This window comes from Podarcis vaucheri (assembly GCF_965113315.1).
Source record: "Podarcis vaucheri genome assembly, chromosome: 8".
Taxonomy (NCBI): domain Eukaryota; kingdom Metazoa; phylum Chordata; class Lepidosauria; order Squamata; family Lacertidae; genus Podarcis; species Podarcis vaucheri.
In genome coordinates, this window is record NC_138766.1 from 73,060,384 (window position 1) to 73,074,901 (window position 14,518).

Consider the following 14,518-nt stretch of genomic DNA (forward strand, 5'->3'; position numbering starts at 1 on the left):
GCTGCCCCACTGCATCCATGCAGTCCCATAACCAGAAAGCTGCAGCAAAGTCAGTGTCCAGTGGGCGGTTTTGCCCTTTCACACCAGCCTGGATTTTAACTCCTTTCAGCTGAAACTCTGTGGTAATATGGCAGCTAAAGCTCTGTCCTGTGACATATCAGACAGGCGCTGTCTCTATTGTCTTTAGTGCCTTTTCAGTGAAGATTTTTATTCCAGTCTATATCTGTTTGGGATTTGAAATTGTTTTTATATGTGGTATTACTGTTTATGTTTTTATTGATCTGTCTCTTCAAGATGCTTCATAGGAAATAAAGAAAGCAAGGAAGCAGTGATTCGTAACCAGGGTTCAAGACACCTGATGGGAAGGTTGTAATATGGAATTGGGGGTGGGTGTGTCAATCACAATAAAGTACCTTTGGGTTGCAGAACTCAGTTTGCTTTGTCACAGAAACAAGCTATAAATATATTTTAATAGCAAAACACACTTCACTTTTTACAGGGGTCTAGCTAGTACTTGTGACTTCATTTAAATTATTTGTCCATCTGCAGACATAATTGAAACAGAATCAAGCCTGAACTACCATCTTTCCTATTTTCCTGCATGATTGCAAGGAGATTGGATGCATCTGATTCTGCTTTTAAACTAACTCTGGTGGGACGCATGTTGTGCTCTTTCTGGGGTAGGTTGTCCACCTTTGGTTCTCACCCTGCAGTCAACTCTCACCCATGGTTCCTAGAAGCTGTCACAACAGTGGCCCACACCCTGGGAAACGGCTTTGACTGGCTGGATAAACTGGGAAAGAGTGTTAGACATGGATCTGGGAGACCTGGTTTCTAGAGCTTTTCCTCATGAAGTTCACTGAGTGGCCTTGGGCCAAATGCCATTTTACTTTTCAGTTTCTGTATTGGCTTAAGTCAAAGTGATTGTGGGAGTGCTGCATTCACCTTCATTATACACCTTCAGGTGCCAGGCCATAATGCTCCCCCAGGTCTTGGGCTGATTGACCTCCAATGGCCATTTAAATGTGCTGTGGGAGGGGTTTGTTTTTTTCTTATTTTTACTATTCTTACTATGTATTTTGTGGACTTTTATTGTAATTTTATGTTGTGAACCACACTGAGATCTGCAGATGAAAAGCAGTATACAAAATTTAATATAATGATTATGATTTCTGCATTTTAACAATATTGTACAGCTGGTTTTTATGTTTTGTAGACTGCTTACAAGCCATATTGGCATTAAGTGATATATAAATCACTGCCTTGTGCTTCAGGTTTGAAAGGGTATGTGTATGTTCACTTATAGTTTCTATCAACTTCCTTGCACACTGGCAAAGTTTTAAAAATAACATGGAAGCATGCGTACTCAAAAGGTAATCTCTGAGTGCATAATACCTGAAAATAATTTAGTAGTCTGTCTTTGTCAGAACACAACCATACTTTAAGGGTTTTGTACTTGGATATGATATAAATGCCATGTGTCATATCTGAACTGTCTATGCATGCATTTTAGCTGTTTTTCCAAAATACATGAAGTAGTGATTAAGGGGAAACAACAGCACCCTAGTTTATACAGTCATACCTGGGGTTGCGAACGTGATCCATGCGGGAGGCACGTTTGCAACCCGCAGCGTTCGCAGCCTGAAGTGGTGCGTCTGCGCGTGTGCGTGATGCAATTCAGTGGTTCTGCGCATGCACGGGCACCGAAACCCAGAAGCAACCCGTTCCAGTACTTCTGGGTTCGGTGTGGTCCGCAACCTGAAAACGTGCAACCTGCAGCGTTCGTAAGCCGAGGTATGACTGTATGCATGTTAAAGAGATAAGTGGTTAAAAACACATGTGCAAGGTAACACAAAGAAAGCCTTGCTTTCCATAGTGGCCAACCAGGAGTCTTGCCTGGCGCCTTCATTACATACCTGCAGGTGCCAGGCAAAAAGGTTTCTCTTCAACTAGGCATTGGGCTGATTAACATTCAGTGGTCTTTTAAATGTGTCTGTGGGAGTGGGGTTATTGCCTGGTTTTTGTTTTATTTTGTATTTTGTGTTTTTATGTAGTGAACCTCTCTGTGAACCTCGGATGAAGCATGGTATAAAAGAGGGATTAACTATAACAACTATTGTGGGAATTGCATCTCTGTGGTGAGAATGGAGTCTCTGAAGATCTCTCAGCACCCTTAACAAACTACAATTCCCAGGATCTTTTGGGGAAAACTATGGCTGTTTACAGTGGTATAATAACCCCGAAGTGTTAGTCGTTTATCAGTCCAGGTTCCAGTTTACAATATTTTTTAAAAGTTTAGGTTCTAGTAACTGTCTTTTGGGTTAATTTATTTTAAAGTTGTTTTTAGGGGCACAATAAGTCAGTTTTTAAAGTGATTCCTTAGGACAGTCCCCTTGGGTTTGCATCATCTAAAAGATTTTTTATCCTCTTGCCCCAGTATAACCCCCCAACAAATGAATATATAATATTCTCACTTAATTATGTTTGTATTCTAATACACATGTGAGAGAGAAAATAGGATTTTGCCATATTATCATATATTAAATCAGTGTTAAAATGTAGGCATATGCAAACAGCCTTATATTCCATAGCCACACATTTGATACAGTGCATTGGAAGGTCAGGGTATTTAGCTGAGTATACTCCCCTTGAGACGCAACAGATTTGCAGATATATAGCCTAATCCAAAGTACACATTCTTTAAGTCTTAGAAGATCAGGCTTGAGCATTAATTCTCTGAGGAACTGCTGCAGGGTTGTGTGGTCCTTTCATCCAAATTCTAATGATTCCTTGGTTGTGTTTACATGCCATGTTAAACCATAGTTAGTATGGTTAGTATCTATGGTTTAACAGGAGCAGGCAGCTTGCTGGTGTTGTCCAAACCCAAATTTGCAGTTTCTTTTCCCCAAACCACAATGAGTAAGACTACTGTTTGTGCCTTGTTTAGAGAGAAACAAAATAGTTTTCTGGGCTTCTTCAGTGGTCTAATCTCAAAGTCTTGATACGTATATTGATATTCAATTTTATAGAGAATATGGACTGCACAAAAACTCATGTGCATGCTGCCCTTTGTTTGCATTGAAAGCATGGTTGAAAGCCACAGCCACTGGCGAGCTTTTGGAATTCTTAACATGTAAAACTATGTAGATTTGCAATTATAGTAGTGCAATTTGAATTTATATGTTCATCTCCCTCCTTCCCTATCACTTTCCCTCTCTCTCTCTCTGAATTGCCTTTGTTATAAGCTTACGGATGTCTGTCAAGTGCAGAAACGACATGTCGCTTGTCAAGTGATCATCTCCTGGGGTAAACAGTTGGGCTTCTCTACTTGCAGGAAATCCCAGCTGTCATGTGGGATTCCATCTGTGAATATTCATTTTTATTTTCCGTTCAGTGCCTCACTCCCTACCCCCACCCCCTGGTAGTTTGGCAGCAAACTATTAAAGTATTACACATTCTCATGTGCTTTGTAGTAAATTTTATTATTATTATTAACTTTAAAAATATATCCTCTTTTCAGACCACAGCCAAATGCAGGATCTTGTGGTGGCTTCCCCTAGATGAGATGACAAGGATAGGGGGAAGAAAAGAATGTGTTTGTCTCCATAGCAGGAGAGGAAGGGGGTGCAGTGAGAAACAGAAGACCAAAGGAAGAGGTTCTTGAAAATAGGAATTTATTATATTAAGATTGCACACATATTTAAACCACACACTTCCTCAAGGGCAATGAGTATTCATGTGTGTTATTCTCTACTATGTTGGAGTAAGCAAGACAGTCTCTGTTCTTGCTTTTATGTTGTTTATAGGGTTGATTTCCTTGTGATGGCAGCTATTTGGATGCAGTTTAAAATATGTACGCCTGTGCTGAGTTCCACTTTTAACCAAGTTGTCTTGTTTTCCAAAAGCAGGATTGGGCAACCTGACCCCTTAAGGGTTGTGTGGGACCCTCGGCCTAATTTTATGTTGGTGGCAAGGAGAGAAAAATGGAGAGATAGGAGTGGCAGAGAGAGGGAGAGAGAAAGAGAACACACAAGAAAAGGCAGTGGCAGAAAGATATAGAAAATGTAATCTCCCCACCTACCTCTGGCCCCATTCACCTTGGTTTGTAGCACCCAACAGATTACCCCTGGGGGAATGTGGCACTTGACAGGCAAAAAGTTTCCCACCTCTGTCCTAAACCATAGTTTACACTAAGCACACTTTATCTGGATTTGGCTATAATGAGGAAGTGCAGTTAGCTGAAAACGGAATGAAACCTTTTGATTCTCACAGCCATGCCGCCCAGGTTCATTCTTGTGCTAAACTATTCTTTATGTTACACCCAGAAGCAGTAGCGGTGTTTGTGCTATGCCTCCTGTTTACTTCAGCTGCTGTAAGAATCTAAAATATCAAGCAATGTGAAACTACTGGGTAGAAGGCTAGATACATTATGTCTTATAATACAGTTCTTCCTTGAATGCATTTTGTGGGGAACACTTTCAAAAAGCTTCACTTTTGACACATACTTTTTTTTAAGAGAGAGAGAAAGGAAACAAATAATAGCCTTTCCTTTTCCTGACTTTGTAACATTTTAAGGTGTCAAGTTATTTTTGGCATGTACCTTCTTTTAGGATCAGTGCTTATTCAGCCAATATAGTAGCGTAGACTGCAAAATGCCCCCTTGCGTGTTTTTAAACTTCCCTATGCAGAGAAAATTAGCATATCAGGGAGAAGAGTCCAACTTAGTCTTATTTTTCATATGCAGAGGTTTATTATTTTGTTAAAGGCACATTCAGACATTCAACCTCTCCTGCTTGTGGAACTGTACAATCCCAGAACACCTTTATTGCTTGATTATACTGAATGTGTAACTGCTCAGATTTTAATCTGTCCTTGGAAGATGTAAACCACTGATGTTATAAATGTTTCTAAGCAATGCCATCTAAGATTACTGAATTATTAGGGATTCCTCTTAGGCTGGTAAAAAATAATAATCAAGCATTTTATTGGCTATTTTTGCCTCCATTAACCTCCTGACTTCTGTATAAACAGTACTTGAGGGTTACCTCACTTGTTTGTCCAGTTACTTGAAAGGTTAGCAAAAAGTGGATATCTGCTCGACCTCTCTTATCCTCATTAGCAGATTCTAATTGTTCCCAAAGAGATCAACTTTTGCCCTTGTTTGCCCTTGTCAAATTGGACTCGTTGTGGTTTTTACAAAAGGAGGCTTGAAACTGAAATAGCACACTCAGTTGGAAAATATTTAAGGGAATGTTGTATAGAGCTACTAATAAATATTTCTGTTACATGATGCACCACCAATTCTGAATCACAGGGTGATAGATGAAAATTCAGAAACCATGTGCCTTGTTTGTTTTCCCTTGTGTGTATTTATTTCAGTTTCTATCTTTCCCCACCCCTGGGGCCTGGAAACAGTAATAGTATTTTAACAAGGTACAGTACACTCAGCAGAATGAAACATCAAATTAATGCAATATTATATTAAAATATCTAAAACATAGATTTAGAATTGTTGGGAAGAACCCTGAGGATCATCTAGTCCATCCTGTAGGATTGTGCAGGAATGTGCAGCAGTCCCATACAGTGATCGAACCTGCAACTTTAGTGTTATCAACCCCATGCTCTAACCAACTGAACTGTCCAGACCCCATATATTTGAACACTTCCCATTAAAAGCCTCTTTCACAACTGGAAACTCTTCAGTCTTTTGTGGAAAATGTACTCGTGTCTGATTTTGACAAACCTTTAGCTCTTTCCCACATAATAATTATGCTTAAATATAACCCTTTTTGGCCTTGTCTGTTTGGGCCTTCAAAGCTGTTTACAATAAAATTACATTTTAGAGTGCATCAGAAGATTATACTTGATGCAAATGATGGACCGGTTTACATATAGCAATAAGCCATGGCTTAAGTGTTAAGTGTGGTCTTTCTGAACATCAAACTTCAGCCCGGAATACTATGTGTTGTTTGCTAGCAACAAACCACTAGGTGAAGCAATGATTAGTTGTTGGCTTATGAACCACGGCTTGTTTTAACTATGTTTTGGTGTTAGGTTCAAACCTAGCAGCCTTGGTTAACCATGGTGTGTTTCATCACCCCATCCCTAGCTACCAAGGCATTAGCAGCCAGAAAACAAACCAAGCTTTGGCAAAACAAGCTGTGGTTTGTTTGCCCATTTGTGAGGTAAAACATAGCTTATGTGTGAATGCATTTGGATTGGTTTCCATATGTATGACCAAAACACAAGAATCTATGTTAGATTTTGAAGGAATGATAGGAATACCAATAAGTTAAATATAGGTAATGTTCAAGTATATGCATGCCATAAAGTAGGCCAGGACGAAATGCAACAGCCCTCAAATATTAACTGACTATTGCTAATATTGCAATGGTATTCTTATTTGAAGAGATGGATATACTAGTACTGTTGCTTTGTTTGAAAATCAGAGCTAGTAATAAGGAAAGCAGATTACTGTGATACCTTCCTAGCACACTCGTATGCTGACTCTCTAACATTACGTTGGCTTTGGAGATATATATTGCCCACTTATTTTTGAGTAAAAAAATTGAGATGTTTAATATGTGTGTGTGTGTGTGTGTGTGTGTGTGTGTGTGTGTATGGTATATATAAGGTATATAAGAGCATAAGCTGTCTATGTTAGGTTGTCTATGCTCTTGATTCCTCTTTTGAAAGAACAAATCATAACATAAAGATAAATCCAGCAGCAAATGTCACCATGTGTGTTGGCAATGACCAGCTAACCTTTACCACAATAAGATGAAAGAATAGCCCATACTCCCATGATGTTTTAACATTAGTCCTCAAACTTTTTATTTCACAACAGCCCAAATAACAGACAGCTCTGCTACATATACTGAAAGTGAGTTCAGGTTAGTTTGGTACAAGTGGTGCAGATAGGTGCTCTGATATTAGTTGGATAGGAAAATGCAAGTGCAACTAGGTGCTGCGGAAGGACTTAAGAACTGTTCTGCTGGGTCAGACCAAAGGCCTGCCTAGTCTATCATCCTGTTTTCACAGTGGTCAACCAGATGGCTGTAGGAAACCTTCAAGCAGGACCTCAGCAAAGGACCATTCTCCTCAGTGGTGATTCACAACATCTAAAGCCCTAAATGACTTGAGACCTGGGTAACTTCTGAACTGCCTTCATAGGCAAGTCCCTCTAAATATGCTTTATTTGGCATCTGATTCTTTGCTCCACATTTCTCAGACAACAGTGGTGTGGTGGCCAGTGACAAGGAGCAGAGCCTTCTTGTGGCACCTACACTGGGAATCCACGTGTGATTGTATGTGGACAGAGCAATCCTAGGTATAGGAAGCTGGTGGAATGTATACCACTTTAAATTAAGCTGGCGAAAGTTACCACATTCCAAACTCTATTCAGGTGTGCTGGCAGAGGGAAAACAAGCCTTTATGTTTGACATAAGCCACACTTTTTCTCCAGTGTAATTTCTGTTGGGTTGCTAGGTCACATGACTGAGCTGAAAGAGGTTTGCAATAGCTGGAAGCCTCTCCTTCTCCTGCCACACCTCAGGAACATTGTTTTTTGGGGACTTACAGCAGCATAAGCCTTTGCAGTACTACTGGCTGAGCCAGGGTGAAGGACTTATGCGAGCTCATCCCCAGCTCTGCTGTGACAGCCCAAGATCCGCCTATTGCAAAGTTATTCACCCTGGTGGATCTTGGGTTAGGACTGCACTGTTAGTTAGAACCTGGTCATTTTCTCTTCCCCTTCGTTTTGTCATGCATTTATTTAAAAGCATTAATAAACCACTTCATATTTGAAAAATATATTACGTGTTGTACAACCTAAAAACAATACAGCAGTGGCAAAAAAGCATATAAGACAAATAAAAACTGGGATACAGGGAATCCAACCAAGAAAAACACGGTCGGTCCAATTTTAGGTATCAGAAAAAGCCTAGGCAAAATGATTTCCTATTGTTGTGTCCTTTTATTAATTTGCAGCTTTATAAATGCCTGCTTTGGTTGTTTAACTTATTTTTGAGCTTCTTCTGTTGATTGCAGTTTTCCTATGATTGCTGTTTTATATGTTACAGACATATATGACCATTTTAGAGCACAATCCTAACCTTCTGATGCTGATGGCTGGTGTTTGTGTAGAGATTGTATTCAATGCTAGTCCTACTCAGATCAGACCCATAGAAATAACCAGAACCAACTCATGTCCATTTGATAGGTCTACTCTGAATAGAATCAGCATTGCTACAACCCCTGGTGTATCTCTGCTGACCTCCACTGATGGAGACGAGGTCCCCTGGTGGGGGGCGGGGGGCTCCATTGTGACAGAGGCAGCAGCCTCTAGCTGGTGGCAACAGACATAAAGCTTGATCAGAAGCACCATGGATCCCTCACAGTTGTTGCAGTGAGAAGGAAGAAAGAGACACCACGACAACTTCTGGCAAGCTGGCAGGACTTTGAATGTGGTGGTGGATTAGCTGCATTGCTCATCCCTAGCCCTACATAGGACTGAACTTGTCACCTTGAAATCTTCTTTAAATAGCTGGATATAAAATAAATGCCTGGCGTGCTCTGGTCCATGGGGTCATGAAGAGTCAGACACGACTAAACGACTAAACAAAAAAAATAAAAGAAATTAAAATGGAATAGAAAAAGTGATTTCTTCCTTGTAGAAGATGAGAGGAGTGGAGGAAGCTAATAATTTCAAGACCCGTTCATGTAACGCTAAACCATAGTTTAGTGTTCTATCTATGGGCAACCTGTGCATGGAGTGTGATGCAGTCCAACTAGAGCTGCTCAGTGTGGTTTGTAGGTTTTCAGTTCCTTTCCATGGTGGTTGGACAAGCCTCTTGAAAACAGCATAGGTGAAACATTGCCATTGCTGCTCTGTCACAACACTGCCATATAACACTATATATTAATTTTAATAAATAGTAATTAAATGATAAAACATTACACTGCTACAACATTTAAATTGCTTGGTTTGTAGCATAGTAGTGTCAGCCCACATATCTCGAGCCTGTCTTTTCCAGCATAATGTTAGGGCAGCGTGGTGGTCACTGTGTCTCATTTTCCAACCTATTAACGAACCCACAGGATTTGGCTTTAAATCTATGCTTCCAACTTCTGAGTCAGTCATGGAAACAGAATTTCTCTCACAAAGGTTTGGAGCTGCTGGAAAATGATCTTATCTGGGTTTTTTTTTTTTTTTTTGGCGGCGGGGGTGGGGGAGAAAACCTAGTAGAGTATTACCTTGAGACCCTTTTCATTGTACTCTGTATTCTGAATCATAGTTTCATGATGTTTGATATACAGAACAAGGACTGGTGAATGATAAATGTCTAACCGGCATTTCACTACCAGCCTATGTTGATAAGGCTTACTAAATTCCAGATCAGTTCCTTCCTTGCATCTAGATTTAACAGAGAGACGGAGTGCCAATAATCTGAACTTTTCTACCCTAACACACAAAGTGTGTTTCGTAATAAAATGTGTCACTTTGCCTTTGTAAAGAAGGGCTGGTATCATGCCTCCCCCCGCCCAACTCCTTTTGGGCTTCATTCAAATGAATTCTGGCTGCTGCTTTTAGATTTCTTCTCCGAGATCATGCATGTGGAATCATTAGCATTATTATTTCAACAGTAGTAGAGCAGCACATCAGCAGTCAGTAAGGGGGGAGGAGGGGGGAGATCACATTATCCATTCAGAATAATTTCCCGCTATAATATAAATGTTACCCAGGACAGAGCTTTGAAATGGATACTGATTCTTTAAATTCTTTCCTGTCTGTTTCAGGAAATAGTAAGATCTTGTTGATAATGAAGTACAATGTGTCTAAAGTTCACTTCTAAACACTTGGCTCTTTTCTGTGAAAGTCATCTGCATTCCCTTTATAATTCTAAGCCACCAGAGATATGCCTAATCTTGGAGATCTGATCCAGCGCTATCATTCAGAAAAATCCTTGATAATAATTCCGCCATTCAGATCTATGAAAGCACTAAAGCTTTGCAGCTTGTGTCGTCTTCTGCTTCTTCTTTCTTTTGCTTTTTTTTTAAGTCCCGAGGCTGGGGAATAAGGCCTTGGCTTATGGGTTTGGAGATTTAGTTGTTTGCAAATAAAATGATTATTACTATTATTATTCAAGTTCTTAATCAATGCAAGCAAATGGCATCTGTTTGTTATCATCCTTTCTCCAGAAGACAAAGGCTCCAGTCCCTATGGTGCTGACTGCTGGCCCCAAGTGGCTGCTGGATGTGACTTGGCAAGGAGTGGAAGACAACAAAAACAACTGCATTGTGTACAGCAAAGGTAAACACAAGCTGATTTTCCCTTCCACTTTCTTTGCAAGGAATTAAAGCGGTGCTGATGAAACGTGCCTGTTGCATAACAGGTGGCAAATGCAGGTTACAAAGGCGGGCCTGTGGTTCTCATTTCTCTTCTTCTGATCTAAGAAGCATTATTCCATTTTTTTTCACCTGAAAAAATAGTTTTTCTCCATTATGCATTAAATGAGTGTGAAGCAGAGGCATACTATTACCACTTAAGATTCAAACGGATAAAGCACTTAAGGAAAAAAAGCAAAGAGCTTTCTTATACTCGATGCATTGCATTATATAAAATGTTGATGCCATTGTAAGCCATTGCCCAATTTACCTGCCATTTAAGCCACTGTCCAAAGTATGTCCTAGGCTTTACAGACTTGTTCAAAGACTTGTAGGAATGTAGCATCTCTCTGATTCCCCCACCCCTTAGTTTCTTGCTGCATTGTATCACAAGCCTCTTTTAAAGTTTCTTTGAGCTTTGAAAGTTCATTAAGTACTTCATTAACCTGCAGTTCTAACCTGATTTAAATCCAAAATGTTGTGCTCGTATCCCCTACCTCGTGAAAAGTGTGCGAACCTTGATGTTTTTGAAAATTTTGTGGAAAAATAGCATTTATTTTCTGAAAGATAATTGTAAGAAATTTTATTGTGTCATTATTTTGGAATCTTGACAGTGATTAAGTGTTGAAGGCAGCTAGATTTGGATCACAGTGTGTAAACAAACAAAAAGGTTCTTTGCTCATTAACGACATCATGATGCTATTTAAAATGCATGGCAATTACTACTTTCCAACTTTCCACTGTAGTGATTCCCAAAATGATACGCTAGGATCCACAGTGGTCACAAGAGTATTGTGTGTGGGTTACCATGTGGCCAGAGATTATAGCTGCAATGCTGCACACCAGTAGGTTGCTGAAATCCCATTAACTGCACAGGACTGAAGTTGTTGTGTCATAAAGGTAAAGGTAAAGGGACCCCTGACTGTTAGGTCTACTCGCGGATGACCCTGGGATTGCGGCGCTCATCTCGCTTTACTGGCTAATACGGTGCAATAGGCAGGCATCTGAACTCTCAAGCTAGGACTTTGGTTCACAGGAGGATTTAGAGCAAAGGCAAAACTTAAGTTCTGTACAGATAAAAGTATAGAACCTGTATAGATAAAAGTTTGGTCACCACTCCTTATTAGACTGAACGTCACCCCAGCTCCTATCAGTGTTCCTTTGATCAATAGCTAGAGGCCTGAGCTTTTTTTTTTAAAAAAAAAGGTACAAAATTAAACTTGCAATGCTGAATTGGTACTAAAGATCTATGATACCTGACTGCTCAGTCAAGAAATTGTGAATACAGCTGCTGTGCCCCATTAGCATAGTCAATGTTGTATTTATCCCTCCTCCATTTAGTCTTTCCAACTAAGCTCAGGTTTCAAATTCTATAAATCCCCAGTCTCACTGCTTTGTGATTGCTTCAGAAATTGCACAGTTCTACAGCAATTTATTTTAGGTTTTTTTTATTCCTTACCAAACAGACCCACTGAGATGAAAGATTTGTTTGCTGCGACAACCTAGTGACCATTTTGCATACAACCAGAAAGGCAAATAAGCACCCATATCACTATATTAACATACAAAACACTAATCATAACATCAAAGGCTACTAAAACTTACTAGAAACAATTACAACTTGTTCCTATAATCATTGCAATTTGTACACTTATAAGAGGATTGCCTTTAAACTGCTACAAGCCTTTGAAAATTGAAACACTGAAAACAGAGAATTTGCATGTTTAAAAATGAGTAGTTGCACACTAAGGTCTTATGCATTCTTCCTTTTATAATTACAAAACACCAATAAATTAATTTTGTAACCTGAAAATACCTGATTTAGTTAAGGAAAAACCTTGAGCCAAAATGGGAATGAATCTGCATCATTTTAAAGTGTAGTGTGACTCATTGCTCTAGCAGCAGAAAACAGCACAGTATTTTGATGTTTGCGTACAGTAACATTTTTCATATGCGTGAGAAATTGCAATTTATTTTGAAAGGTATTAAGGACTGTTTATATGGAAACTTTGCAGCAGTTACCCAAAGTACAACTTCAGCCTAGAGATACATCAGGAACAGAAATCCAGGATGTTCATAGTGGAAAGTTTTCTCTGACAGTCTCTTACACTTCTTTTTTATTCTTATAGACTTCTTACATGTTTCTTTCCACCCCCACCTCACACCTTCTTGTATTCTCTCAGTTTTCTGGAAGGTGCAATGCCTGAGCTATGGGGAAGATATGTAAGGGCTGATCCTGCTACAGAACTACTTGTTTAAATTCAGATCCGATAGTAACGTTTTCTTGAAGAGGAGCCAATTTGCATCATTGTGTATGTATGCTGAAATGTGGCAGTTTAGCCCAACAGCAGATGAGGTGGTAAAATTGTTCCCGAACTGTACCACTTTAGACTGAAGATTGTGTTGTTAAATGATGGACATAAAAATAACCTTTATTCACACGTAGGAAAGCAAACTATTTTAGACCTCTCTATTCTAACATCTAATTTACTGTATGCAGATGTGGTCTGACATGATAAAATCATGTACTACATATAAGGTTGAATTATTCAAGGAAATTCTATGGTTTCAGTGCATGTCTAGGGACTCATTTCCCATCAAGACACAATTTCTCCATGCTATCAAAATTCCTTGGGGATGTCAGCTAGTATTGGCATACTAATATATTAGTATATATTGAAAAACAGGATTCTGGGGTTCACATAGACAGAAATTCACTACCATAGGATATGATGATGGATATTACTTTAGATGGTTTTAGGAAGGGATTGGACAAATCCATGAGGGGTTACACTTGTTATTGGTTATTGGTCATGAACACCAGGAGGTTGCATAAAACAGGGAGAGTTATTGCATGCATATTTATGGATTATTTAAAATACTTCCAGGCTACCCAGCCTTCAGCAGGTTCCAGGGCAGTATGCATAAAACATAAACTTAGAAATTCCTGGTAGATCCTGGCTGGTCACTGCGGGAAACAGTATACTGTGCTGGATTAGATACTGTGCTAGATTAGATGGAACTTTGGTTCACACCACATGCTGTCGAATCCACATTTCCACACACTCTTAGCCCCAGACATGGTGTGTTCCACAGGAAAGTGTTGACCTGCTGCAGCCTCCCTTACCTGGGTTGCCTGCCGGCCCCTGTGAGACACCAATGGCAGGTTCTGGTGAATCATAAGTGAATCAGCTGAAGGATTTTTGCCACCTCAGGATGCATGCTTCCTGTACTCCAGTGACATTTCATCTGCTATGTTCAGATGGTTTATTCTAGCTGTTGAAGGAAAAATAACAGTTGCAATAACTTCATCATTTTTTTCAACACAGTCTTTATTTTTTAATTTTTTAAGTTAGTTTCATGTGCCCACTTTGGGCAAATATAATTGCTTATCTCATGCCTCAAATTTTACACAAAATAAGATATCTTATTGGGGCTGTAACAGCTTCAAGATGACATAACATATTTGTTTTTCCAGCTGAAAAAATATAACTCCTTACTTTTAATAAAATGATCTTATCTATACAGTGGTACCTCGGGTTACATACGCTTCAGGTTACATGCGCTTCAGGTTACAGACTCCGCTAACCCAGATATAGTACCTCGGGTTAAGAACTTTGCTTCGGGATGAGAACAGAAATCGCTTGGCGGCGGTGGGAGGCCCCATTAGCTAAAGTGGTGCTTCAGGTTAAGAACAGTTTCAGGTTAAGAATGGACCTCCGGAACGAATTAAGTTCTTAACCCGAGGTACCACTGTATTAAAAGATTGGTGTGCAACTCGTTGATTGAGTACTTTTGTGAAAATAGTCGTGAGATCAAAATGAAATAATCCTACTAGGCACTGCTACAAATGCCAATGAAGGTTATGTGTGCATTGGATTTGTCCTGAATTTCCATTAGGAAAGGTGTTTTTCCCCAAATTCTTGGTTGCTAATGGATAAATACCTTCAACTGTTAGAATGTACTGCATTGATAGAGTAGCCAAAAGGCGCAGGGGACTGGATAAACTAGAATGTATAATGTATATTGACCCTCAGTGGGTGTTTTAGCTGATCTCTGCCCCTTTGAAAACCTTTCAGTAATATTTGCTTGGTGTTAGATAGCATGGCATGTGAAGATATAGGCTCCTTTA

At 39.6% G+C, this 14,518-nt stretch overlaps 1 protein-coding gene across 12 annotated transcripts in view; it reads left to right on the forward strand.

Moving 5' to 3' along the window:
• The window catches only part of ZFPM2 (zinc finger protein, FOG family member 2), a 466,093-nt gene that overhangs the window by 316,409 nt on the left and 135,166 nt on the right, over window positions 1-14,518 (forward strand). For all 12 annotated transcript variants that reach the window (XM_082235508.1, XM_082235506.1, XM_082235503.1 and 9 more), the window contains one exon: window positions 10,201-10,312. In XM_082235508.1, coding sequence (XP_082091634.1) covers window positions 10,201-10,312 — 112 coding nt within the window. The remainder of the gene's footprint in view (window positions 1-10,200; window positions 10,313-14,518) is intronic.